We start from the raw sequence: 26,427 nt of genomic DNA on the forward strand, positions 1-26,427 counted from the left end.
TGTGGGCTTGGGGACAGGGAGTGGCAAGTCTCCATGGAGCATGAAGTGAGAAGCTCCAATCACAGAGCAAACGAGCCCTGGCCCGAAATCCAGAGGAGGAAGGATACAGGTAGTCCCTGCAGATGGCCAGCTTCGGGCAGCGACAGAGAAGCCTGGATGGGCCAGCTCCCTCCCAACGGGCGCTGGCAAATGCTGAGGAAGTGAAGACTGGTGGGAAGGAGAGCTGCCAGGGGACCCCAGCTGGCTGCTGAACAAACCCCTCCCCCTCTGTGGCTGGGGGTTCCAGCAGGCCACATCTCATCTCATGCTTACTCTCATGCTGTCTGGTGGAGATGGGCATGTCCAACACATATCCTAGTGTCCCAAAGGACAGCCAGCGTGAAAGACGTTGGAGTTAAGATGCAGTCTTGGCCTGCTGATTGGGAATTCTGCTTTCGAACCAGCATGGCCAATGGTAATAGTTTGTGTTTGCAATCAGGTACAAGCAATGAATTGTGTACCAATGAGCCAGGGTGACATGGTGGGCAGCGCTTTAGTGGAGGCTAAAGTAAAGCCCCGTCCTTTTGTCTCTGACCACAGGATACCATTGCAGGAAAGGCCAGGCTATCTCAGGCCTTCTGAGCAGTCCAATTGCAAGTCCACTGTGCGTGGTGCTGACCCACGTGTATCTGAAATGGTGGGCTTAATCTGGAGCTGAATTTTAAAAAGGACATTGGAAAAACTAAAGTGTGTCTAGTGGGGTTTGAAGCATGATCTTGTCATTCCAGGAATGTTTGTGGACTCAGGAACCTCAGCCCAGAGATGGTCCAAAACCAAGTCCAAGAGGCAAAGGATCGAGATAATTCTTCTCAATGAAGGCCAGAGTCCCTCACAGGCTTCCTAGGACCAAGCTCTCGCAGCTGCAGTCCCTGCAAAAAACAGTCCCCTGAAGTAGCTACACGTAGCCACTACTTTCCCATCCAATTGTGGGAGCAGACAGGCCAGAGAAGGGGCGTCTTCTTTCCAGGCCAGGTTTGGGTTACTTATTCCCTGAGACTGACAATTTCCTCTACCCTGAGAATGGGAATGAATCCAAGAGCTCCGCCCAGAAGGCCCCGCCCCTTCCTCTCCCAGGGCTGGCTCTCTCATCCCCAGGACAGCCAGCCCGCCCCTGCAGTGAGCTCCGGGGTGAGAAGCCCACTTCCCCAGGCTGCAGCCCAGTGTGGCGGCCCAGCTTCAGGCTGGCCTCTGCTGTGCGTTCTGAGCAGAACTCCCTCCAAGGAGAGGGAAATGCCACCAGTCTCTCCAGAGGCAACTCACTGCTCTTCCATCAATGGAGACCAGGTCTAAGCCTACAGTCTTAGGCAGCTGGGGCCTGGGGCCCGCGGCTCCCGCCCCTGCCTTGTTCGACAAGGCCGTGTTGGGCAGCAGTGAGAACCACATTCAATCGACAGCTTAAGATAATCACATGTGTGAGGCGCTGGGATAATGGCAGCTGAATACCCTGCCACCGTTGCCATAGTGACCAGCCAAGCACCGGTTCCCTCCTTTTTTTTTTTTCCACCCCCCTCTTTCTTGTTTTCTGGACCTCCTTGTTATAGGACTGACTGGTGGGGTGGGGGGTGAGTTTGGGAAATGGGAAAAAGGAGGAGGGGGAGGGGAGACCCAAGAGGGCCAGCCCATTATATGCTCTTTAAATGCCCCAGCTGGAGGTATTTTAAATCTCAACAGAGACAGAGAGAAACAGTGTCTTAATCCCCAACTCCCTGTGAATTATTTAAAGGGATCTTGTCAGGAGGATGAATTTGTCACTGTTGCAGTGTCAACAGCAGCAGCAGCTGTCATAATGGCTGAGGACCCCACTCCAGGCAGGGCCTGGTATGCAATGCTGCTGCCTGGTGGAGGTTATGGTGGCCTTGGGGATGTGGACCAGTAGCCTCCTGCAGAAGCACAGGCCTGCAGTGTTTCCCCTGGTGTGCTGGCAGAGACGTGGGCGTGAAATGTGTCAGGTGGCAAGGAGATGTGCGCCATCTGGACCTTGGGCCAGCTCTGCTTTCTAGTGGCATGGCTCCCTTAGGCATGGGATCGCTGGGCGGGGAGGGAGCTTCTTTAGACCCAGTGTGTGGAGCTGACCTGTGCTCGGGTGGCCCTGAAGGAGAGGGCATGCCTGAGGAAGGGCCACAGGACGATCCCTCTTTGCACGTGCACACACTCACACACACTCATGCATGCAGGCGCAAACATGGAAAGATAAAAGCCACAGGGGCAGAAACCAGACACACAGGAGAGAACTGTGGATTGTATACATTGTAGAAGGAGAACCAAGGCCTTCGAGGAAAGGAGAGGCTGAGCAGGTGTCTCTGGAGTTGGGTGTCCATGCTAACCCACTATATTTCAGTAACTCACAGCCTTATATCATGTTTAATCCTCACAACAACCTACGCAAGTTTGTACTGTTAGTTTCCCTGTGTTGCAGAGGAGGACACTGAGGCTCTGAGAGGTTTGAAGTCTTATCCATCGTCACATAGCTGAGTCCAGTTTACTCCAGAGCCGGTGAAATTGACCCCTGTGCCAACCAGCGATCACATGATCTGGGTTCTGGGTTGGCATGGCTGCAGCAGTGCTTCTAAACCTCTGCCCTGGTTTAATATGCACAGACACCTCCATTCATGATCAAGTGCGTTGGCTTGGGGCTTTCTTCACCTCCATATAGTATTTCCTGCATTTCTCTACCATCCTGGTTTCCAGTGGATTTTGTGAAACTTTGCTCTTAGGGACCGCCCTGGGAAACATGGTTTTTCATATTCTAATTTGAATCTCACCCTATTGTGTCCTTGCTGCAAATTTATAAGTCAGGGAATTCATAACACCGCAGTGTGGAAGCCCTTTCCAGGTGCTGGGTTTTTAGAAGCAATGCCCCACCCTGAACCAACCACCCTTCTCTTTAGCACACCCTGGCATGGGCCATGGGAATGAATGGGGGAGGGGGAACCTCTGTGTCCTCCCAGCCCTACACATCTGGGAGGTAAATAAAGCATATTGGGAGGTGAGCTGGTGCTCAAGCCCTCAAGGGAGCCATTGAGCAAAGGCTGCCTTGGTTGGTTGGTGTACTAAATGATAGATCCCTCTGGGCTTGTAGGAGTTTATGCCCCATGGACCTCATTTTACATTTTAATTAGCCTCTAGCTTGTCTAATATCCCAGCTCTTCTGGGCTTAGTCTACTGTCTACACAGGAGCTTCCTCGGTAGAGCCCAGCGTCATTGGCAGAAAAGGCTTGCTGGTGGTGGCTACAGCTCAGCCCTGAGCCTTCTGTTGCCCTAAAGGACCTTTGGCCTCCCGTGTGCCTTGTGAAGTTCAGTGCTGTCTGGGCTCCGGAGAACTTTGTATTCAGAGGGAACAGCCATCTTCCCTGATTGGGCAGTGCTGGCAAAGTCCCATATGGCCCCTCAAGGCATGGTGGTAGCAACTGTTTGAAATAACATCTTTCCCACAACAGTGTATGCCCAAATTCAAACTACAGGATGGGCCCAATGTCTGTGATCTGTGTCCAGTTTTGTCTCCTGTGGTCTAAGCTGATGGTTGATAGTGGTCCAGGGATTGTCTGCTTGAAGGAAGAGAGCTCATGCTGAAGTAGGCCCACAGGAAGGCCCAGAGGAGAAGGGAAGGGGGCTGCTGGCTGTCCCTCTGGTTCTGTAGACAATCTGGGTTAGCTACACTGTAGGACAGGAAGTTTGGACACCTAGTCTCTGTGTTCTGCTGACCATAAGGTAGCATCATTTATCTAGGATCAAGATGACTTCCACACCCTGATGACTCAGTAAGAAGGATGGCGGTCAAAATGATAATGATAATAATTGGTACTTGGGGAATGGTAGTTAGCTGCCAGCACAGGACCAGATGAGTTACTTCCTGGTCTTTCAGTCCTTGCCACACCCTACAAGGTAAATAGTATTTTGTAGATGAGGAAATTGATGCTTAGAAAGTCATTTGTGGTCCCAGAGAAGTAACTGGAAGCAGTGAGGGTCCATCTGCTTCCTGGTCATCTCCCCAGCCTCATCTCCTTCCACTTTTCCTCACTCTTGGTGCCTGTGACCTCTCTGATCTCCCGTCTTTCTTGGCAATGCACCAGTTTACTCTGGTTCTGCACCCTTGAACTTGGCTGACGGTGCCATTCAGATCTCTGCCAGAGGGTGACCTTCCGTGACCACCCCACGAACCATCTGCCATTCTATCTCTTTACAAGCTCTTTAATAGTATTTAATACTTTGTGACTTCATATGATTTGTTTAGCCTCTGACTTGTCGTATTAGAATATAAGCTTCCCAGGGGCAAGAACATTTTCTCTTATTTACTGCTGTGTCGCCAGCACCTATAACATGCTTAGAGATAGTAGTGGATGTTCAATTCCTTATTTAAAAAACAAATTCAGTGAATGGGGCTTGAAACAGATCAGAATAGCTGGGATCTAGTTAGGCTAACCGAGAAAAGGATTATTTCAATTTTCATCTTAAAGAAAGGTGTCCCAGAGGAGGTGGACCTTCCCAGTTGGGCCTTGTAGAAATGGTTTATGGACATTATGATACAGCATCATGGCAGCCAGTGAGCATTCTGGGTGGGGCGAGACATTTCAGCAGTCCAGGGAGGGGCCGACTCTGAAAGATCTTTCTAGAACTCCATGCTTCACGCCTGGAACTCTCTTCACAGATATAGGGTAGAATCAGCTCAAAATCTCTTAACTTCATTTATACTGGCTCTTCATGTTTAACAGATAAATATTATTTCTTGATATGAGCTTGCTCATTCATCTCATTCTTCAAAATTGGCTCCAGATGACCTTTGCCTACTTCTGAGTCAGATCCAGCCTTAAAAGATAAAAGAATGTGTCAGACTTTCCAGAGGTTGTTCTAGAAGGCTATGTAGATGGATCAGTGCATAGAGCCCATGACAAAGAATTTTGACAGCACACTTTACACACACACATACACACACACACACACACCCCCACAGGCACACAATCAGCCAGATTGCAAATAGTCAATATGCACTGTCCAAATGTCAACAGGCAATCTGGGGCACTCCAGAGCAGCAGATCTGCAAGCTCTGACTTTCAATAAGCAAGTCTAACAAACCTAGATCTTAGAGGGACCTCCAGGTGTCTTTCTCATATATCAAAGTCATGGTCTGAAAGCCTGAACAAGTACTCCCTAATGGGTGTCATTGTTTTCTTTATTATGCTTATCTCAAGGACAGGTGGTCTATTTGCATCAATAATAGTGCCCTTTCAAAGGCTGTTAATATTCTGTGGGCTGTGCAAGTCTGATTTGTTTCTCCTTTTTCCAGGGACAGGCTCACCTGGTGGCATCTGCTCAAAATGCTCAGTGAAGGACCAGGGACTGAGGAGGCGGAGAAGTTAAGGAACAGGGAGCGCCTCACTCGCTGCTTCCAGCATCTTTTGAGGACTAGGCACTGGGAGGATGGCCAGGTCCCCAACACAGTCCCAGCCCTATCGGGACAGGTCCACAGGAAAGATGAATTTTTATTTTAGAAAATTCTTAAGGGCAGGAGAGTTAAGGAGAGTGAGTGGGACAATCATTGGGGGTGAAGAAAGAAGTCAGTGGGAAGATGGGAAGGGAGAGCTGGATAGAAAAACTGGGGAGACAGGAGATAAAGGATTGGGTGGTTAATCTCTCGCAATGGGGAGCAAAAAGGAGGGAAATAGAGAGGGCAGAGTCCAGAGTGCTTCTTAGATATTTGGCTTCCCAGATATTTGGGACTGTGTGGTCATGGTGCTGTCCTCCATCAGAGGTCTGCAGAGAACAAGGTGATGAATTCCAGGTTTTTGTCAGGAGTGTCCAGCAGGCAACAGGATACACAAGCCCAAGGCTTTGGGGAGAGTTCAGGTTGGTGAGGTAGGTCATGGTGGTACAGCTCGTGTGCAGATAAAACCACCCAGGGTAAAAGCCAGGTGAAACGGAGTGAGAGTGGAGCCCTGAGAAACCTGTGGATTTCACTGGTCCCGGATATTACTGGTTAAAATGCTGTTGCATAGTTCTAGTGTTGCGAAGCTAAATGGTGAAATTATTTTACTTCTTGAATTGAATTGAACTAATAAATTAGTCACAACTTAATTCCCTGTCCTCAAGGAGCTCATATCCTGGTAGCAGAAACCAAAGTCACACACATGAAGCAATTAAAGAATACTTCAAAACAGTGTGTTATCAAATGCTAAATTGTGTGGAATAAACTCAATCATGCTTAAAGCATTCAGAAAGAGTAGCTGAACAATCGCTGGAGAAGTCGTCATGGTGGAAGGAAGACCTGAGCCTCAGTGAAGGAGGGAGCAAAAGAGATCTCAGCCCTGCTGTCAATCAGCTGCCTGACTTTGGACCAGCCATTGAATCTCTCTGGGCCTCAGTCTGCCCATTTGTCCACAGAGTGTTTTAGTCATCTGCAGTGACTTCCAGCCAGGTCTGCTATTCTCTGCTGTGTCTTGGAGATCAGCGGAATGACAGTGGAGTAGGAGAAGGACACTCGAGTTGGTCAGAATATGAGCAACAAGATCAAGGAGCAGAAATGGGTATGGTCTTCTTGTCCAAGTGTGAGAAGGTCTGATCCCGACTTGGCCTTTGACATCTCTTGTTTTATCTATTGCTACTACTTTATGACCAAACAGCAGGCCAGGGCATTAATCCAGGCTTGAAGTAATGCCAGCCCTAGTGCTGTTGCCATGGTAGTGTAAGAGAGAGGCCAGATAGAACAACTATCGTATAAAGAAGTGGCAGATTGTGATGAACTGGGTGTGTTGGAGATGGAGGGCACTTTTGTCCTGATGACTACCTGACTGGCCACCAGGGTGGAAAATCAGAGAGTCTTGAGATGAGGTCCTGGGCCCAAGATTCTGATCTTTTCTTTGGACCACATTTCAGATACTCCCTGGGTTCTTAGTCTCAGTGACAGGGATACTTCCTTGGTCACCTGTCCCTTCTCTTTGCCTCAGCTTGTGCATCATTTGTTCATCCACCAATAAACTAGATTGAATGAATATTTGACTCTTGGTTTGCAGGGATAAAGGGGTGAGAAGGGCATCCTTGGCATAGGGAATAGGATAAACAGGGGCGTGGCATTGCTGTGGGCATGCTGTTTGTGGGTAACCAAGACCAAGCTGGCATTGTTGGGGTATTGAGGTGTAGGCTAGGCCAGGTAATAAAGTTTTTTTTTTTTTTTCTGTTAAAACTATATTGATGTGTTATTTATATAATAAATATAAATGTACTTAAGTTTACAATTCAATTATTTTAGTAAATTTTTTAAAGTTTACCATCATTACCACAATCTTATTTTAGGAAATCTCTGTCAACCCCAGAAAAGACTCTTCAGGCCCATATTCAGTCATTCTCTATTTCAATCCCCAGCCCCAGGGGAATACTAAGATACCTTTTTGTCTGTAGTTTTGCCTTTTATGAACATTTCATGTATTTGGAATCACATGACGTGGTCTTTTGAGATACCCGGTGTTTTAGTCAGCTTTTTTTGTTGTTGTTGTTGGTTTTGTTGTTGTTGCTGCTGCTGTGATCAGAAGACCTGACAAGAACTTAGAGGAGGAAAAGTTTATTTTGGCTCAGAGTTTCAGAGGTTCAGTCCACAGTTGACCATAGCTCTGGGCCTGAGGTGAGGCAGAATATCATGGCAGAAGGCATGGTACAGGAAAGCTGCTCAGGACATGGCAACCAGGAAGCAGAGAGAACGCTCTCACCAAGGACAAAATATAAACCCCAAAGGCATGCCCCAGTGACCTATCTCCTTCAGCCCCCGCTCCCTACCTGCCTACAGTTACCATATAGTTAATTCTTATCAGAGGATTAGGTTACAACTCTTACAGTCCAATCATTTCACCTCTGAAGTTTCTTGCATTGTGTCTCATATGAGCTTTGTGGGGTACACCTCACATCTAAACCATAGCACACTGTTTTAGTCAGCTATTTTACTGCTGTGTTTAAATGATCTGACCAGACCAACACAATTATAGAGGAGAAAAGACTTATTTGAGGGCTCATGGTTTCAGAGGTCTTAGTTCATAGGAGGCTGACTCCATGTGAGGCAGAACATCATGGCGGAAGAGCATGGCAGAGGGAAGCAGCTCACATCATCAGGAAGCAGAGAAAGAGAGAGAGAGACTCCACTCTCCAGATACAAATATATACCCCATAGCCACGCCCCAATTCCCACCTCCTCCAGCCACACCCTACCTGCCTCTAGTTACCACTCAGTTAATCCCATTAGGGATCAATTCACTGATTAGGTTAAGACTCTCAAAACTCAATCATTTCTCCTCTGAACCTTCTTAACTTGTCTCACACTATAACCATAACATGGTTTCTTTCCTTCAGTTAGCATAATGTGTTAGAGGATCACCCATTTTCAGTACATGCCAGAATTTCATTCTTTTCAGTTCTAAATAGTATTCCATTGCACGGGCACATATATTGGGTGCGTGTTCACCAGTTCATAGTTATTTATGAAGGTCTTTGTTACTGTAGTAGAGTCCAGTTGAGAGCTACAATAAATAGGACCACAGTCAAACTATCCTGCAGCAAATAGGAGGCTTACTCCACAAATAAATATGTGCAACAACGTCCCAGAACTTATTTTGTTTTAGTCAAATTATTTCAAATTCTGAGTCCTCTATTCAGCTGATGGTGAGCATTCCAATTTCAGTTAATGGCTCTTCTTTCCACTATGACTATGTAAAACTCTGGCAGGTCACCCTTGGAGCAGATGTTGAAGAGGCCACTGCATCATCTGCAGACCCATGATCTAAGCTCCCCAGCTTGAGCAACATTCTGGAGGTGATGGTAGCAACAGTAAATGACTCTGTGTTCCTAACTTCAAATACACGAAAATATGTCTGAGGGATTATTTTCTGAATTACTGAATCAAAAAATGTGTGCAGTTGTAATTTTGATAAATAAAATCAAAATTTCCCTACAGGTTGTACAAATTTTCCCTTCATCCAAATATGGATCAGATTTCTCATCGACACCCTCTCCAGCAGTTTATCGAAGTTTTGTTCTCTGACAAAAAAAGTATTAAAACTTGGCTAATTACCATTTTTTGTAATAATGAATAACATTATTCAGCATCTTTTCATATGTATAAGAGTCACATTTTCCCCATGAGGAGTTTGTTCATATTTTCATCCATTTTTCTATTTTATTACTGATGTGTAAGTCCTGTTTCCATACTAAGGAAAATGAATGCTTTATCTGTGATAAATTAGACTTTTTTCATTGTTTTTCTTATTTTTTAATTTGACATTGCTTACAGTTCTTCCGTTAAGCCATTAAAAAAATTGGAAAAAATTGGTAGAGCTGAATTTATCTATTTATGGTTTCTGAATTCATGTCACAATTCATATCCAGAAATTGTCTCCATGGTTTCTTTCAGTATTTTTATGGTTTCACTTTTAATGTTGAAATCTTTGATTCACTGGGAATTTATTCTGGAGTTAGGTATGAAGTACAGATGAGTTATGCTTTTTCCAGATGGTTACCCAGTTATCACCATTTTTAAAAATGATTCACCTTGTCTCTACTGATTTGAGTTTTGATCAGCATTTTAAATGTTGAGAGAACTACTACATTGACTTCTGAAGAATGTCACTAGTTTGTACTTTCCCCAAAGGCTGGGGCAGCTCTGCCCTTTCCCACTTTCTTACCAAGACATGGAATTTTATCTCTTTAATTTTCTGCCAATCTGATAAGCAAATCATGGTGTTTTGCTGTTATTTTAGTGGGAGGAGATAATTACCGGAAAGACGACAGGAGGGAATTTGTCAAATGCCTCGAAGTGGAGGCTGCGAAGTAGCTACCAAAGGAGACCTTGAGGAAGTGGGTTCTCGGGTGGACGGTGAGAAGACTCCAGGGACTGGAGCCAGCAAGGCTCAGGGGAACAGACATTTGCACCTGAACAGGACCTTGGGCACCTGTGGGGGAGACTACCCCAGTCTGCTAAAACTCCACCTTTTTTCAGGAAGGAGAGGGGAGGTGGTGGGGAAGCAGTATCCTAAGCACCTTGGAAACTCTAATCCTGGGAGGAGAAGGAGGACAGGTGCATGAAATAGTGTTTAGGGGACACACAGCCCCTTGGTCTGGTCTCTTGTCCCTACCTTAGGCTTAGTAGAGAGCTTAGAGTCTCCCCCCAAATATCTTTCTAGTCTCCCTGGGAAGTCCAACTTCCATCACCTCTTTCTGGATGGCTCAGGTGGCCTTGAATTGTCTCCCCCATGCGCTCAAGCTGCTCTCCAGCCCCAGCTCTACACCGCTTCTCTGATAGCCATACCTGGCTAGAGCTGAGTTTTTAAAAGCTGCCGGGATTACAGGTGTGTACCACCTGTAATCCCGGCAGCTCAGGAGGCTGAGGCAGGAGGATCACAAGTTTCGAACCAGCATCAGCAACTCTGAGAGGCCCTTTGCAACTCAGTGAGACCCTGTCTCAAAATAAAACAAACAGAAAAGCACTGGGAAGGTGGCTCAGTGGTTAAGCACCCCAGGGTTCAATTCCTAGTACCAAAATAAGTCAATGTAAACTCAGTTCTTATCATCTGTGTTTTTCATCTCTAAACCTCATCAGTGACGCCTCTAGTCACACTCAGGTTGAAATCCAAAATTCTCAATCAAATCCACCTTTCCCTCAGTCGTATTCTTACTACTTCCAGCCTTTTATGACTTTTCTGTCTTATAGGCTTCATTCCTCAATGGCACCAGGTTGCTTCTCCCCACCACAGGGCCTTTGCACTTGTGCGTCCTGGGCCCATATGCTCAGCCCCAAGCAGACACATACAGGCTCCATCCATCTTCTCCCAGCTTGGAGGGGCTTCCCTGACATTCTTCTGCATATCAGGTTCATCCCCTTTCTTGGCAACCCATAGTTTTCCCTTAGAGCAGTTAGTCCGATTGTAGTTATTTAGTTATTTTCATCATCATTTACTAATTTCTGTTCCTTTCACTAGATTATAAGCTTCATATTGCTGTAGCCCCAGTGGCTAATGGAGTGCCTGGCATCAAACTGGTATTTAGTCAATATTTTTTCTTTGATGAATGAGTGAGGTATAACTAACTATGAAGCAAGGAGGCGGATTCCAAGTATCATAAACAATGATGTTTGTCTCTCCCTGCTGGGAATGCCACCCCACCCTCATCTCCATTAACCAAAATCTTCTCTTTTAAAATCTTAGGTCCCCATTCTAATTGCTACCTGCTCTCAAAAGCATTTGTCCCTCCTCTAGCCCACTCTGATGGCTTCTGTCGCCAGTCCCTGCTGACAGGAGAAGAATGATGGAAAGAAATTAGTGTGAGACTCCTCGTGGCTTTTCCCCAAACAACAGGGAGCTATTTTCCTTTTCTCTCAATTTCTTTCTACTCTTTCCCTTTGAATATACAGCTCTATTCCCTCTAATTTGCTTTGATCGCTCCCTTGGGAGCTGTCAGGGAATCAATTAGATCTGTAGAATTTTACAACTCGAGGTCACCCAGTATGATTCCTCATTTTACAGATGAGAAAACTGAGGCCTAGAGAGGTTAATGTTTAAGACAATTACCTCTGATGGGTCTTATAATACTAATCAGTGTCATTTTCTAAGATAAATGTTCTCAATATCACAGCTCCATGAGAGTGCAAATCCTCCTTCTGTTTACTTAAAGACCTATTGGCGGTGATGGTCTCTGTGCTCAGGTGAGCCTGGTGCGTGGGCTTCCCATCCTGCTGCCACAGCAAAGCTGCATTAGTCTTGGGTGGGCTGAAGACTCCAGTTGTGTGCAGCCTCCATCCTAGATGGGGCCACATGCTTCAGCTGTGCATTGACCAAGTGACCCACATTTATACTGATACCTGCTGAAATAACGGATCGTGAGGCCTGCTGTGTTTAAACAATTGCAGAACAGTAAAAGAAAGATCTCCTTCCCTCGACCGTCATGTAAAGTTACCTGGGAAAGGGAGGGAGGTCTGAAAACTTAATCTGAAATGCTGTCAGCAACTTCCTCTCCCTAATGTATTTGCTTTCTGGCTCCAAAAACCAAGCAAGCAGAACGTAACTTTAACAAACACACATTTAAATAGAACCTAATACAGTCTTCCAGAAAGAAGAAAAAGTGGTTTCTCTACATCAAGAGAATCAATAAGAAATTAAGCGAAGTCCAGGTGAGATTTGACAGTGGGAATTTATAGTCCTCATGAACTGTGCAGTAGTAGAACCGCACTCTGCTGGTGGCCTTGTCACTGGGTCTGGGAACAGGCACGTCCACCTGCTTACGCCACGCCCCGCCCAGGGATTGTGATAGGATGCAGCAGGTCGATGACGTGTTACAGCTCTAGGGGGCTCACCAACCCCTGGGGGAGATGCCCCAGCACCGTAGAGAAGGAGAAGACCAGAGTGGGTGCCGAGATGGGGAATCCAGTCCAGCCTGGGGAACAAGAACTGGTAGCAACAGAAAGACCTGGAAAACGACAGGCATCCCACATAGAAGGTGCCATATGAGAACACGCTTAGAGGTGGGAGACACTCGTGGGTTTGGAAAGTGAAAGTATGGCTCTCTAGAATAAAGTGGAGCTGGGAGAAGTGCTGGGAGATCATAAAGGGTGGCTGGGAATCAAGTGATTGATGGGGTGCTGGGTGCTTTGTGGAGGGAATGAGACTTTATCTAGGGCAGTGAGCCAGGATAGCCTTTTTGTCCCCAAACTTGCGCAAGGATCTTGGAAGGAGCTGACTCAGGACTTCCGGCTGGGGAGAAAGCTGGCACTTCTGAAGGGTTGGGAGGTGCTAGGGGTCAGCAGGATCCCGGGTAGACTGCAGCCAGCTGCCTCATTCTGGCCATGAGAGAGGTCATTTTATAGGCCTGGATGTGCAGGGTCACCCCATTGCCCATCCCCCCTTCACACTTTGCCTGGTCTTTCTGATGCCCTGGCACAGTTTGAAGAGTGGTCTTGCCTCCATTCTCCTGCCTCCATACGGGCCTTAACCCCTTGTGAGAAGCAGTTGCAGGATATTTCCCCTGCACACATAATTGGCTTTTAGCTGCTAATGGAGAAATTTCAATTTATATATTTAAACTCCACACCATGAACAATTATCAGCACAATATTTAAAGAAATGGATATGTTCTGTTTACCTTGATCACAGTTGCTAAATAGTCAAGGATCCTAACCTGCCTTCTCTTTGCACTTTAGTAAGTTTAATTTTTTTCTCTCCCCTATTTATTTTAGGCAGACAGAAGAGGACTTTAATTTTGTTCCTGAGAGTAGACTCAGTTCTTGAGATCAGAGCCCTGAGAGCTTCTAGATATGAACAGGATGGCCATTTCCTCCACCTCTTCCCTTATAACACGCAGAAGAAAGAATGACCCAGAAGCTCTCTTTTTGATGCCTGCTATTGAACTAATTTTCTAGAAGTTCTTAGTCTGTGCAAAGCCCTACACTCTAGGTCCTTACTTCTACACCTCCTCTTACAGCCACACCACCATGGGGGAATTGCATGATATTTTTCACCCATAAATTAGACATAATAGTACCTAGTTGTTGGGAATATTGACAGACATTATCTAATGTTGTTGTTCCACCCTCTTCTTCCAATCTATAGGGTTGCTAAGAATAGGAGCTCTCTTTTTCAATGGGAATCATGGCTCTCCCTTAGAAAGAAACTTCCATTACTCCCTGAGTAATATCCTCCAACATTCTTCTCTTTAAACCTTTGCTTGAAATTTGCACATAATAGAGCTTAATTTGTTTCATTGAAGATCTCTTTTAGCAACCTCCACAAAGTTTTATAGCCTAGCTCTTTCAAAGATAGTAAGGTCATAAAACAAAAGTTTATGAGAATCTGAGTTTGTTGAGAAACACTAGAAAGCTTCATATTCATGTGCTTTTCAGGGATATAAAGGAGTTTCACCACAATAGAGAAATCAGGTTCAGAGATGGAGATTTCCAATGAGGGGTGGCATGTCATTGGACCACTAATTCATAGAGGCTGTGGCAGGAAGGAAGAAAGTCCTTCCATCACTCAGGGCTGAGAGCTGCAGGTTTTCCCCACTGATGTCATAAGCCATAGTCATAGCTTGAGAATTATAGTATAGACGATGACATGTTTTCTAGAATAAAATCTGTTCTCTCTTGGTATGGGGAGCAAAGAACTATGACATCTGCTCACAAGGAGATGTCAAAAATGAAGTGGAAGTTGGATGTGTTCACTTCCCAAGCAAGAAGTGGGACGGGTGAGCTCTTAAGGCCCTTCCAGATCCAGGATTCTCCTCTGTTCTGCCTTGTTTTGTCTTCTCACTCTCTATTTTCTGTTCTTGCATGTGGACTCCTTGGCCCAGTGGGAAGAAGTCAGTGGCTACGATGAAAACCTGAACACCATCCGTACCTACCAGGTGTGCAATGTCTTCGAGCCCAACCAGAACAACTGGCTGCTCACCACCTTCATCAACCGGCGGGGGGCCCATCGCATCTACACAGAGATGCGCTTCACTGTGAGAGACTGCAGCAGCCTCCCCAATGTCCCAGGCTCCTGCAAGGAGACCTTCAACTTGTACTACTATGAGACTGACTCTGTCATTGCCACCAAGAAGTCGGCCTTCTGGTCTGAAGCTCCCTACCTCAAAGTGGACACCATAGCTGCAGATGAGAGCTTCTCCCAGGTGGACTTTGGGGGAAGGTTGATGAAGGTCAACACGGAAGTCAGGAGCTTTGGGCCTCTTACTCGGAATGGTTTTTACCTCGCTTTCCAGGATTATGGAGCCTGTATGTCTCTCCTTTCTGTCCGTGTCTTCTTCAAAAAGTGTCCCAGCATTGTTCAAAACTTTGCAGTGTTCCCAGAAACCATGACAGGCGCTGAGAGCACATCTCTGGTGATTGCTCGGGGCACATGCATCCCCAACGCAGAGGAAGTGGACGTGCCCATTAAACTCTACTGCAACGGGGACGGGGAGTGGATGGTGCCCATTGGGCGCTGCACCTGCAAGCCTGGCTATGAGCCCGAGAACAGCGTGGCCTGCAAGGGTAAGCCCTGGGGGCCTGAGGGCCTTGCTTCCTGCCTACCTGGGGAGGGCCAAGTTTGTAAGATTTCTCTACTCTACCTCTGGGTCATCCAGGAGCAGAAAGTGCCTGTGGCTTATTATAACACTCAGAAGAACCTCGATCTCCAGTGCTAGACCTGATGATTTTTCAATTGTTTCCAGATTGTCTGTATTCATGCTTGGAGGGAGAGATGGAGACAATTCTGAAGAGTGGAAAATAATAATCACTAATTTATATTTAATTTGGGAACACACACTTTCTCTCTCTCTCTCTCTCTCTCTCTCTCTCTCTTTCCCTTTTTCAGTCATCCCCAGCACCCACACATACTTTCACACACCCCTCTGCATCCTGCATCTAGCCCAAGCTATGGGGCATGGAGTATTTGGGTTGTCATGGACAATTCACTCAAGGGTAATTGAGGAGTGACTGAATTTGGAAAATATTTTAGTTCATTTCAGTCCAGCTCCCACAGCATTGAACTTGGTATTGAACCCATGCAGCTCATTAATTCAAAGCCCTCTGGCTTGGCTGTCTTCCTCCTGGGGCTCAATGCCAGGCCCTGGAAGGAGATGAAGCTATTGGAATGGGAGTAGGAGTGTATCGTGTGTGGCATTACCTTTTGCTTTTGAATGACATGGTGATGCCAGCTTTGCAGTTCGGGGATGTGAGGCTAACTTGTGCTCACCTGGGTGCTCCTCAGTTCTAGAGAGCCCAAGACCACTTGTGGCAAGACATAGCCTAAACTGGTGCAAGGCTCAGTCTGCTCTGGGGGTGAATGGAAGGGTCTGGAGGCCCGCAGCTTATGTCTTACTTAAGTCATGGAAGCTGAACGTGGGGGAATCCAGAGCTGGGGAGAAGACTTCTTTCTGTTATGAAATTTTGCTTGTGACCATCGGAGGGACTGATGTTTTTAAGAGGAAGGCTTTCCAACACCTTTCCCCAAATAGTCACTAGGATTGACCCAGTCCTTTAGAGTTTGGGGGCTGTAGATGGCCCCTTCTTCTCCTTCCTGAGCCTCCTGACACCTGTTCTCCCTATTGTCACCACCTTGCTTGAACACCATCCCAGCCATGCCTTCTTCCTCCCAGTCACCTTCCTCCCCAAGCACCTGTCCGTCAAGTGCCTAGCACAGGACTGCTAATGCCCATCAGAACTGCCACCCCATGGACTCAGCTAATTGCCTGGGCTGGGGCTGCACACAGCCTTTCTGAGGCCTGCTGAGAGCGCAGAGCTGTGCCTTTGTGTCTTTATTGGATTTTTGGGTTCTGGTACCCGTGATGGATGGTGTGGAAACAGAGGGGAGAGAGCGCCAGATCCAGTGATGAATCACCGAAGACAGTTTTAAAACCAGCTGGGTCTGGTCCCACAGTGCTCTTCTTTGTCCCATTGGTTGGGGGTGGGGTGAGGGGTGCCCTCTCTGACATTCTTTGGGGTCCGAGTGGGGACCAAGACACCAGGCTGAGTTCTTAAAGGCGCAGGTGCACCTGCTGCCCGGCACGCTTGCGACAGTACATGGGTGATTTCTCTGGGCTTCGAAGGGCTGCCACCCTGCACTCGCTGGCTGGGCCTCTCATTTTTCTCATTATTTCCTGAGCAGAACGGCAGGAACCGGAGCAAGCATTGATTGGTTCTGATTTAATTGGGACTCTGGGAACAAGCTCTTATTTCTTTGGGCTAATTGGAACGTTACTCTTTTGGGGGGTTCTGCTGTCCATACTGCTTGTCAGTCACCTCCTGTGGTTGTCCTGGGAGGGCCTGTGGGGACAAATATGTAAATCCATGTTGTTTCTTTCCATTCTTCCCTGCCCCAAACCTCTCTTGGGTTTTGGTGGCTGCTGTTAATCTCGAGCTAGGGTGAACCTGGCTTGACTTTGCACAATCTGCTTATTGCAAACTCGCTGGAGGCTGGAAGGAATGGGGAGCCCCGGTAGCTTTGCCATTTCAGAGGCATAGACAACATTTTGGTGGCACTTGTGAGAATGGAGAGTGGCACATCAGGTGACATCATGATTCTGGCCCTGCAGGCTGGATGAGCTCAGTGCCCTGGGAGAGGAGAAAAGCCCTCTCTCCCGCTGTCTCAAGAACTTAAGCTGCATCTTCTGAATTCTTTGCCCTTGACTGTTGGTATCTGGACACTGATGACTGCACCAGACCCCTCTGTCGGAACTCACAGAAGCCTGCTTCAGGGAGACGAAGGACCCTCATGAGAGGATTCTGCACCCTTTAGCGGGGGTTGGACAGTGTATGTGGAGGACCTGGTGACTGGTCTCCATGTTTTCAGAGAAGGCTCTCCTGCTATTTTTGTGTGCTCCTGCTGTGCTGCCAGGTGGTACAGGAGCCCTTCAAAGTAGTCCTGGGGTGGCCCTATAGAAGGCAGGTCCTCTGGAGGCTAGGAGCAAGGAGAATGGTGGATGCCAGAGACTTCAGGTGAGAACTAGCAAATGTCCAACAACTCCTCTCTCCCAGTACAGCGTGAGAATTGATGTTCCCTGAGCCTGGCTGGGTGAAGCCTGGGTAGTTCTGTAATTCACGTGGTTGTGTCAATCGGATACATTTTCTTCTCTGGTATTTGCATCTGGGACTTCACACATGTCAAATTTACAGAATGAATACTCTTTGTTTCTGGTTGCATGTTATTTGCTGGGAGGACAGACGATCATGATGGGCAAGGAACCATATTCTCTGGCTTTCACTTTCCATCTGCTAAACCCATGAATCTGTCAAATTCATGGTGACCAGTCGCTGGGTTGTGCAGAGGCACCTGGAGACCAATTAGGCAGCCCAGCCAGTGAAGAGCAATCCTGGCCTGGAGCTGTTCCTGTCACTGGGAGGGAGAATGTGAGAAGAGGGGTGGGAGGGTGAGCAGAAGGGGCCTGGGGGAGATTTTGTGTGTTAGCATGTGGTTCACACACTTCCTAGAGGGCTCTGTGGCCTAAAGCCTGTTTCTGAGTCTCCCTTTCCACACACACAGGCAGAACCCATCAGGCAGAATCACATGGTCCTGTTGACCCCACCAATGACTCTGACCTTATCATGTGTCTCTTTCCTTTGTTTCTAAGAATCGTTAATTACTAGGAAATTGGCTCATCTGCCCCCAACTTCAAGTACTGTGCTATGGTCTAGTGAGTTAATGAGAAACCTCAGCTTTGTCCTTACTTCCAACCACCCACCCCCATGCTGAGGTTGGTAACCAAGTTGATTCTCTGTGTGGGTCCCAAGCAGTCTAGGTCTTTTGTGCCAGGCAGGCCAAGGATGGGTGCTCAGCAAGCCTTCTCTGTGCTGTGGAGCTTACTATATTGCACCAGCTGAGGTGGCTCTGTGAAGGGGTAGTGGGGCAGGACTGACTGGTTATAGGGAACCTGCCCGGGGCAGACTCCTTGTCTGCCTCCTAGAAGCTTGGACTGCACAGTCCCATCTGGGTGTCCTGCAGATACCCCTGGAGCAGCATACCTGTGGGGCTGGATACGTTCACTCCTGAGTGCTCCCTCAAGTCCTGACCTTCCTTTCTGAAATATAGTCCCTGGAATTTCTAGAAGGAGCTGCCTCTTAGTCTGCCTCTTCAGTCAAAAGGGGGACTCAGAAAATGGCAATGTGCATAACCTTCCCTGTCACTGTTTTGCCTCTGTCCCTGTCTCTCTCCCAGTTTGGCTTTCAGTTGCCACTGCAGAGAACACTCCATGACCTGTGGGTCCAAAGAATACTTGTAACCTGAGTAGGTCTGGGTACTATAGGCGGACCACACAAGGTGACCCTGAGAAAAGGCCAGAGTATAGACTTGGTGCCCCAGCTCATAGGAAGCCCAAGGAGGGTTTTGGGGTAGAAGAAAGAGAGGGTTAAAAGAGGGAGTAGGTGCACAGGAGTTACCCAAAGAGCAGCTTTCCTCGTAGCTGGCCATCAGCATCCGGGTCATTTTGTACCCAAATCCCCAGGAGTGCCACTGCTCCTCTCAGGGGCGTGAGCAGATTTGCTGGACCCTCATTGTAGGTAAATCAGAGGTGGAGCTGAGAATGCATGTTTCATAATCGGGGATCCACGTGGCTCTTTTAGGGGGGTCACAGGTCAGCCATGACCATTCCAACCTTGGACATTGGCAGGGCCTTCACTGCTCCTGCAGAAGATGCTCTCCTTGCATCTGTCTAGCTGCTCCAAGGCTCCTGCACTCCTCGCCATCTGCTGCAGCTGTGACTTCAGTCTGTCAACCCCACCAACATGGCCTCGGAAGTGTCTCTCCCCACGCCACACACTTCTTAGCCATCTCCCTGGAGGTCTCCTTTCCTCCCATGGTTGCTTCTTCACTCCTCCCTCCTCGTCAAGCGGGGACTTTTTTCTTGGTAATTTTCCACCTACACGTAAATTCCTTCATGCCTGGAAACCCAAGGGACATTTTGAACCTTTCAACAGTTTCGGCGCCTTTGTCAACTTGAGCAACTGAGATGAGCCACTTTATAAGCCTGGGGGAGTTGAGACAAAAAAGTCAGCAGGATTTGAAGGTGGAGAACAATGTGTCTAATTTAGCTTCTCTTGGAAAAAGAGGTTTCCTGGGCCTATTTCTATCTCCCTTAGGGTTGCTGGGTCCAGATGTGGGATCCCTGCCTCCTTATCCTGAGGTACCAGAAGAGAAGGTGGGGTCCTGAGGGAGTAGGCATATATGTGTGTGTGTGTGCATGCCTGAGTCAGGCCACCGTGCTGCCACATCCAAGGGTGCCAAGGGGCCCTACTGCTCTCACACTTGGCTGCTGAGTGAAAGTCCACAGCCCAGACAGCCTCCCCTCAAACCCCAAGGAAGCCAGCTGTTCTCAGGGACAGGGGAGGCCAGGGTCATTAACACTGCAGCCCTGTAAGATGAGCTTCATAATAGGATTTCCCAATAGATTTCATAATTTAGAAACTCTCAGGGCCTCCTCCACTCCCTGCAGTGGCCCACCCAGCATCCTTCAGAGAGGAATCAGATGTAATTGGCTGGATGTAATGGGCTGTGACACTGGCATAAGCAACAGCAAATGGTGCTGGAAGGATCTGGAAGGATGCCTTTCTGCAGCCTGGACTCCAGCATGCTGAGATCTGAGGGTGGCAGAGGATGACAGGGTGGTTGAGGGGTGGAATCCTCATATGTTCTGCACTGTGCCTTCTGCCTTTGAAAGATCTGTATCCCACTGGGGTTGACCAAGCAATTGTGATTCTTCCAGGTCAGTGCTAGAGCTACTGAGAATCATGTGACAATGTGTGAGAGTGGTCCTAGGTGGAAGTCCACATTTTGCCTCAGTCTTGGTCATCCATGACTTAATAAACATGTATTACAATGTGGGTAGTGGAAACACAACTGGGTCAGGAGTTTGGCAGAGGCCCAGTCTGCCGTTTATTTTACCATCATCTGCCCTTGAAATTCTAAGGGGTCTGTGTTGTGGTTTGGACATGAGGTGTCCCCTGAAATGCTCATATGTTAGGCAATGCAGGAATGTTCAGAGGTGAAAAAATTGGATTCTGAAGCTGGAACCACATCAGTAGATTCATCCATTGACGGAGTGATCGTTTGAATGGACTATTGGGTGGTAACTGTAGAAAGATGGCGCGTGACTGAGGGTGTGGCTTTGGACTGTATCTTGTCCATGGCTCCTTTCTTCTCGCTCTCTGCTTCCCAGCTGCTGTGATCTGACAGCTTTCCTCCAACCACTTCCTTCTACCATGATGCTTTACCCTCACCTCAGGTGTTCAGTGATGGAGTCAGCCAAAGTAAACATTTCCTTCCCTCATTTTTCCTTGTCAGGTATTTTGGTCACAGTGAGGAAATGTTGACTAACAATCTGAAACTGCCCAAGAATGTGGGGTGGGATCTATTCTGGCCATCTCGTTTGACAATAGAGGGGGGCTGGCCAGCACACATTTCTGGGTACCAGTGAAGAGTGCTCTGGTTAATGTCAGAACTGAGATTAGAACTTGGGTCTGGAGAGGCCACTGTCTGCCTTTGCTTCTGAGACTGAATTTGTTTTGAATCAACCATCCTTAAAAATATCGTGTGTGTTTTCAGGAATATTAAAATTCTCTCAGCTGGACTTTCGTGAATACTCTTTTGTGTCTGTGGTGTCCCTTGCTTTTCTTGAGGTCCCCATGGCTCCATGGAACCATGCTCTTTGCTGTCACTTTCCTTCACTGTGCATCTGCACAAGGACTCCATGTTGGCTGTCATGGTTTTCTTAGCCTGTCTTGGAGCAGCATATTCTTTCCAGAGAGTTCTGCATGTTAACTACTTACACACCATCAGGTCGTGCACAGCATATGAAGTGTGACCCAGCTCCAGGCTTTGTGTTATACGAAAAGGGATCAGGCAGGTAAGTGGGGCCTGGATCCACATCAAGGACTCCTGTCTTAGGCTACATTCTAATCTAGTCCGGCTGTAGCCAGACCTTCATGCTGCTAAAACAGAATACTACTTACTGAGTGATTTATAAAGGGCAGAAAATGACTTCTCATCGTTCTGGAGGCTGAAAGTCCAAGATCAGGTCTTAGGCAGGTTTAGTTATACAGTGAGGGTTGTGTCTTCTGGAAGGGAGGAACACTGTGTTTTCCCTTACCAGAACAGCATGCTCTCTGAATACCATGAATCTTCTTTCATAAGGGCCGCCAGGGGCTGGGGGTGTAGCTTAGTGGCAGAGCAAGCACTTAGCATGCACGAGGCCTTGGGTTCAATTCCCAGCACCTCCAAAATTATAAACTAAATATAAGGTCATTGATCTATTCAAAAGGTAGGAGACCCCATGGCCTGATCACCTCTTTCAGGCTGCATTTCCTAATACCGTCACATTGGCTGCACCTGACTTCAGAGGGTGCACGTCCAAACTAAAACATTCACCCTGTGCAGATGGAAGCTCCTGAGCAGTTCTTTACTGTAGAACACGAGCACACACGTTGGCACAAACTTGCTCACGTGGCGGGGGGGGATGGCTGCTTTTCAGCTTGAAGTATGGAGACGAAAAATCATACTGAATCCAAGTTGTACTGGGAACTTTTGGTTCTGGCCCCAGGGGGCTTTGGTGGTCTGAGGCCTGTTTTTCCTGCCTTTGGCCATTGACGACTGTGTTGACAGAGCACTAATTCCCCTGGGTCTCAGGTCTTCCTTAAAGCAGAGGGTTGAAGAAGACTAGAAAGAATCATTCTAGGGCTGTTGCAAATAGAGAAGGAATGTCTCCTGAACACTGGAAAACCAAGAGGGCAAGCCTCACTTTGCTAACAAGTCTTTGACAGAGGCATTGAGAGAGAGAGAAAGGAAAACTTGGCCTTTATAAAATCCCATCCGTACTCTTCTTACAGATGAGTCAAGAGACTTGAGTGCCAGTTACTGGTAAGGCAGTTGGATTCCCAACTTTATTTCAAGGGCCAGTTAATGATGCAGGTTAGGCAGTTCCTTGGAAGATGTTAAGTTTTACACAGAAAATTATCCAGGGCCTGCTTAGGTTGATGAGAAGGAGGCACTGAATTCAGGGCCAAGTCCAACCTTTTCTAATGAAAAGAAAGGAATGGACAAGAAACCTAAGCCTTTGGGTTTCTGGCTGACCTTTCCTGCAGCACACGCCCTCCTAGTCAGGTGGACTAGGAGGACCTTAGGGTATGGTCCTTGGGACTTGTTCGATTGTCTTGCAGCCTCAGCAGTTCTGGCTCAGTCCACTTGTGCTCCATTCTTGAGGTCAAGTGGGTTTGGTGATCCCCAAGGTCATTTTTTTCAGGTACTTATGGGGCATCTATGGGCACTGGGCCCTTACACTTTCATTCTCAGATTCAACAATTTTACTACCAAGAATCTTCTGCATTATTCACTCTTAGGAAGTTCTTGAAATGTCCAGATGGTGCTGGGGCCACAAATAATTGTTGGTCTGGAGAACTGGTGTGTTAGTCAGCTGTTTAGTCATTTAACCAAAATACCTGACAAGAACAACTTAGAGGAGGAAAAGTTTATATGGGCTCATGGTGTCAGAGGTTCAGTCCAAGGTCGGCTGAGTCCATCACTCTGGGCTCCAGTGAGGCAGAACATTATGGTGGAAGGTGGAAGGGTGTGGCAGAGGAAAACTGCTTAGCTTATGGCTTCCAGGAAGTGGAGAGAGAGAGAGAGAGAGAGAGAGAGAGAGAGAGAGAGAGAGAGAGAGAGAGAGAGAGAGAGAGAGAGAAACCTCCTCCAGCCTGGGACACCTCCAACCATGGTCCCCATCTGCCTATAGTTACCACCCAGCAGTCCATTCAAATTATTAATCCATCTAGTGGATCAATCCACAGATTTGGTTATGGACCTCATAATCTAATCCTTTCTCCTCTGAACATTCATGCATTAACACATTCCTGCAATTACCATATTTTGTTATTAAAAATATTTTGAACATAAAATGTATATGAAAAATAGGTTTCCTTGCACTCTAGTCCTTACCAAAGTGTCACTGATACAGTTCCTAATATCCTCTTGCCAAGATGGTCCATGTGTTCGCTTTCTCAGAATACAGACATGTCCTTATTCCACCTGCACAGGGACAAATCACAGGGGGGTTTGCTCCTGGTTTCCCCGGCCCTCTTCCCGCCTAACAATGCAAGCCCCTAGGGGTTTAGTTGTGTTGTATATAGTTATGCCTCATTCTCTCCTAGAATTATTTGATTGCACTTTTTTTTGTATTTAACTGACCCTTCATTTATATACATTTGGGTTGTTTCCTGTGTTTTACTATTTCTGAACACTGTTGTAGCAAACATCCTTATGTATTTATCATCGAACCTATATGTGAGTATATCTGTGAGACAAATGCATTAATTAATTTACTCAATGAATATGTATTGGAGACTTTCTATGTGCCAAGCACTTTTCCAAAAGCTAAGAATGCAGCAAACTCTCTGAAATAAAATTGCTGAATCAGAGTATATCAATTTTTAATTTTGATAGACAGTCCCAAATTATCATCCCCCCTCCCAAAGTGTTTTGTACCCTTTTTTGCTCCGACCAGCAGTATGTGAGAGTCCTTATTCTCCATACCGTTGCCAAGATGATAAAATATCAATCATTTTTATCTTTGCCCATCTGATGGGTGAAAAATGGTATCACACATAGTTTCAATTTGCATTTGTCTTGCTGTGAGGGGCTTTGAACATCGTAAAGTTCCATAAATTGCCCTATTCAGGAGCCCAGACTCCGCTTCCTGCTTGAATGCAGCACGAACCCCGCTGCATTTGCATGCTGTGTAGTCTTTGGTCTGTCCCCTCCTGGCATGGTCTCCTTCGCTCTCCTCTGTCCCGTCCCTCCTGCCCTGCATCACATCCTGTAGTGCTCCCTACAGCACCGTGAAGCACATCTCTTGCCATCTCTAGCATGGTGACATTTTGACAGTGCCCCACAGCTCTTTTGTGGTAGGTGAACCATCTGTAGATGAGACAGAAGTGCAGGTGCCTGATGCTCGAGGACCATGCCATGCTTGTGGTCCAGTCTCAGGAAAGCTGACCGAGTCTGGTCTGATAGACAACACGCTTCTTTTCCCTCTGCGTCCCTGCCTGCCTCCTGGCCCATGCTGGGCTTGCCTGCTGTGCACATGCTTCTCTCCGCTCTCACGCTTCCACCCAGTCCCTCCACACGTTCCCCTGCTGTTGAAACCCCAGGCCCTGCCACCACCCACGAGTACTGTCTGAGTCCTGGGCTGCAGCTCTCTGCTGCCACGGGCCTCTCTTTTTGGTTTGGGCCCTTCATTTCAGCAGTGGCTCTTTCTCTCTGGAGCCACGAACTTCCTGTCTCTCTCTTGCCTCAATCTCCCTCTCCTCGCCCCTCCCTTCTTCTCTCTTCTGTTGTTCCTTCCTCCCTTTCTTCCTCCCTCAGCACTTTTCTTTTAAAGTAAATATATTCAGGTTAAAAAGTGAGCCAATTTAAAGAAAAATAGTAAATTAAAATAATAAATTCAAAACCTGGCATGTGGACATGGCAAAAAGCAATAAAGATAATATGAAAATGGCTGACGCTGGAAAAGAATGCTGACTTGCCCTTGTTCGCCTGGGCTGGGAAAGCTGCTGCTGAGGTCTTCAATACCATCCCACAATTCATTGCCAGATCCTGGTGGAGGTTATAACTGGAGTATGGAACAAACTTGGCTGGATTGGCTTCTAACTTGTGCTGAAATGCTAATAGCGTGGCTATCATTTATAGAGCCTTTCCTATGAGCCAGATACTCTGCCAGATTCTCTTTTCTGCCCGATTTCCTAACTCCTTACAATAGCTCTATGAGGTACATGCTTCTCATCCTCATTTTTCAGTTGAAGCAAAGAGAAGCTAAGTAACTTTCTCAAGGTCATACGACACAGGACTCTCAAGGCCCTGCTGGTAACTACCATTGTCTCCTCCTCCCAAGCTACAGAAGAATCAAAGCTCACTTAGGGGCAGTTTTGTGACTTGTGATGGGAATTGACTTCAGTGTGCTGTCTGGATTAAATGCAAGCTTTCACTAATGTGCCCAAAGAAAAGTCATCCGGGTTTGGTCTGCTTTTGGAAACTTCATTTCCTATTGGCTAGGGATGAACTGGGAGGTCCCTGGAGTGACCATCTTCACCGCTAAGAGTGGACTGAAGGCTCTGTCACTGCACCTGCCACCTGCCTCATTATGCCCCATTTACATTCTTGCTCTTCTCCTCCCAGCCTGTGGCCATGCCCTCTGCATCCCAATTGCCCACTCTGTGCCATCTGTTAAATAAAAACTAAACAGAACACACAGAAAGCAAAATTTGTGATCCAGTCTCAGGAAAGCTGACCGTGCCTCAGGTGAGCTGAGAAGGAAGAAAGGCTGCACACGAGCAGGCTGTATGGAGAAACATCCGGGACCACTGAGTAGAGGGAGCTCCTTATGTAGCAGGCGGGAACGGGCCACGAAGCAAGTACTTGTGGAGGTGATAGTGGCAGGACAGATGGAGGCAGATACCAGCCATGGCAGAGGCCTTGTCTGTCTGTTGTCCAATACAGTGACACAGATACTTTGTACACAAACACACTGAACAAAACAACAGACCGAGCGCAAGCCCATACGCCACGAAACTTTTGCACTAAAAGTTGGTGATAATGTCTCAGTTTGACAGAGGACATAAGGTCAGTGAGACGTGTGTATTTCAAGTGGAAAATGACAATCTGCTCTTTGCACAAGATGGATAGGGCTTCTCATTGAAATTGTATGGAATATGCAAGAACTCTGCCAAATCATGAACTTGGCAAAATTTTGCCTGTTCTGGGAATTAGGCGATTTCAGAGCTTCCATTTGGTTTCTGGGTCTGTCACACACATGTCCACATCAATCTGCATGTGGAGGTCCTTGTGACGTGGGGCTTTTCTTTCCTTCCTGGCTCTGTTTGTCTTTTCCTCTGCGTCTTTGGCCAAATTTGTC

The 26,427-nt window shown here is 47.2% G+C and overlaps 1 protein-coding gene across 1 annotated transcript in view; it reads left to right on the top strand.

The window, feature by feature from the left end:
* Positions 1-26,427, top strand: part of LOC306670306 (ephrin type-B receptor 1-like) — a 307,350-nt gene that overhangs the window by 141,225 nt on the left and 139,698 nt on the right. The window contains exon 3 of the mRNA XM_079154992.1: positions 14,347-15,028. Within this exon, the coding sequence (XP_079011118.1) occupies positions 14,347-15,028 (682 nt within the window). The remainder of the gene's footprint in view (positions 1-14,346; positions 15,029-26,427) is intronic.

This window comes from Sciurus vulgaris, assembly GCF_902686455.1.
Source record: "Sciurus vulgaris genome assembly, chromosome: 10".
In the NCBI taxonomy this organism is placed as follows: domain Eukaryota; kingdom Metazoa; phylum Chordata; class Mammalia; order Rodentia; family Sciuridae; genus Sciurus; species Sciurus vulgaris.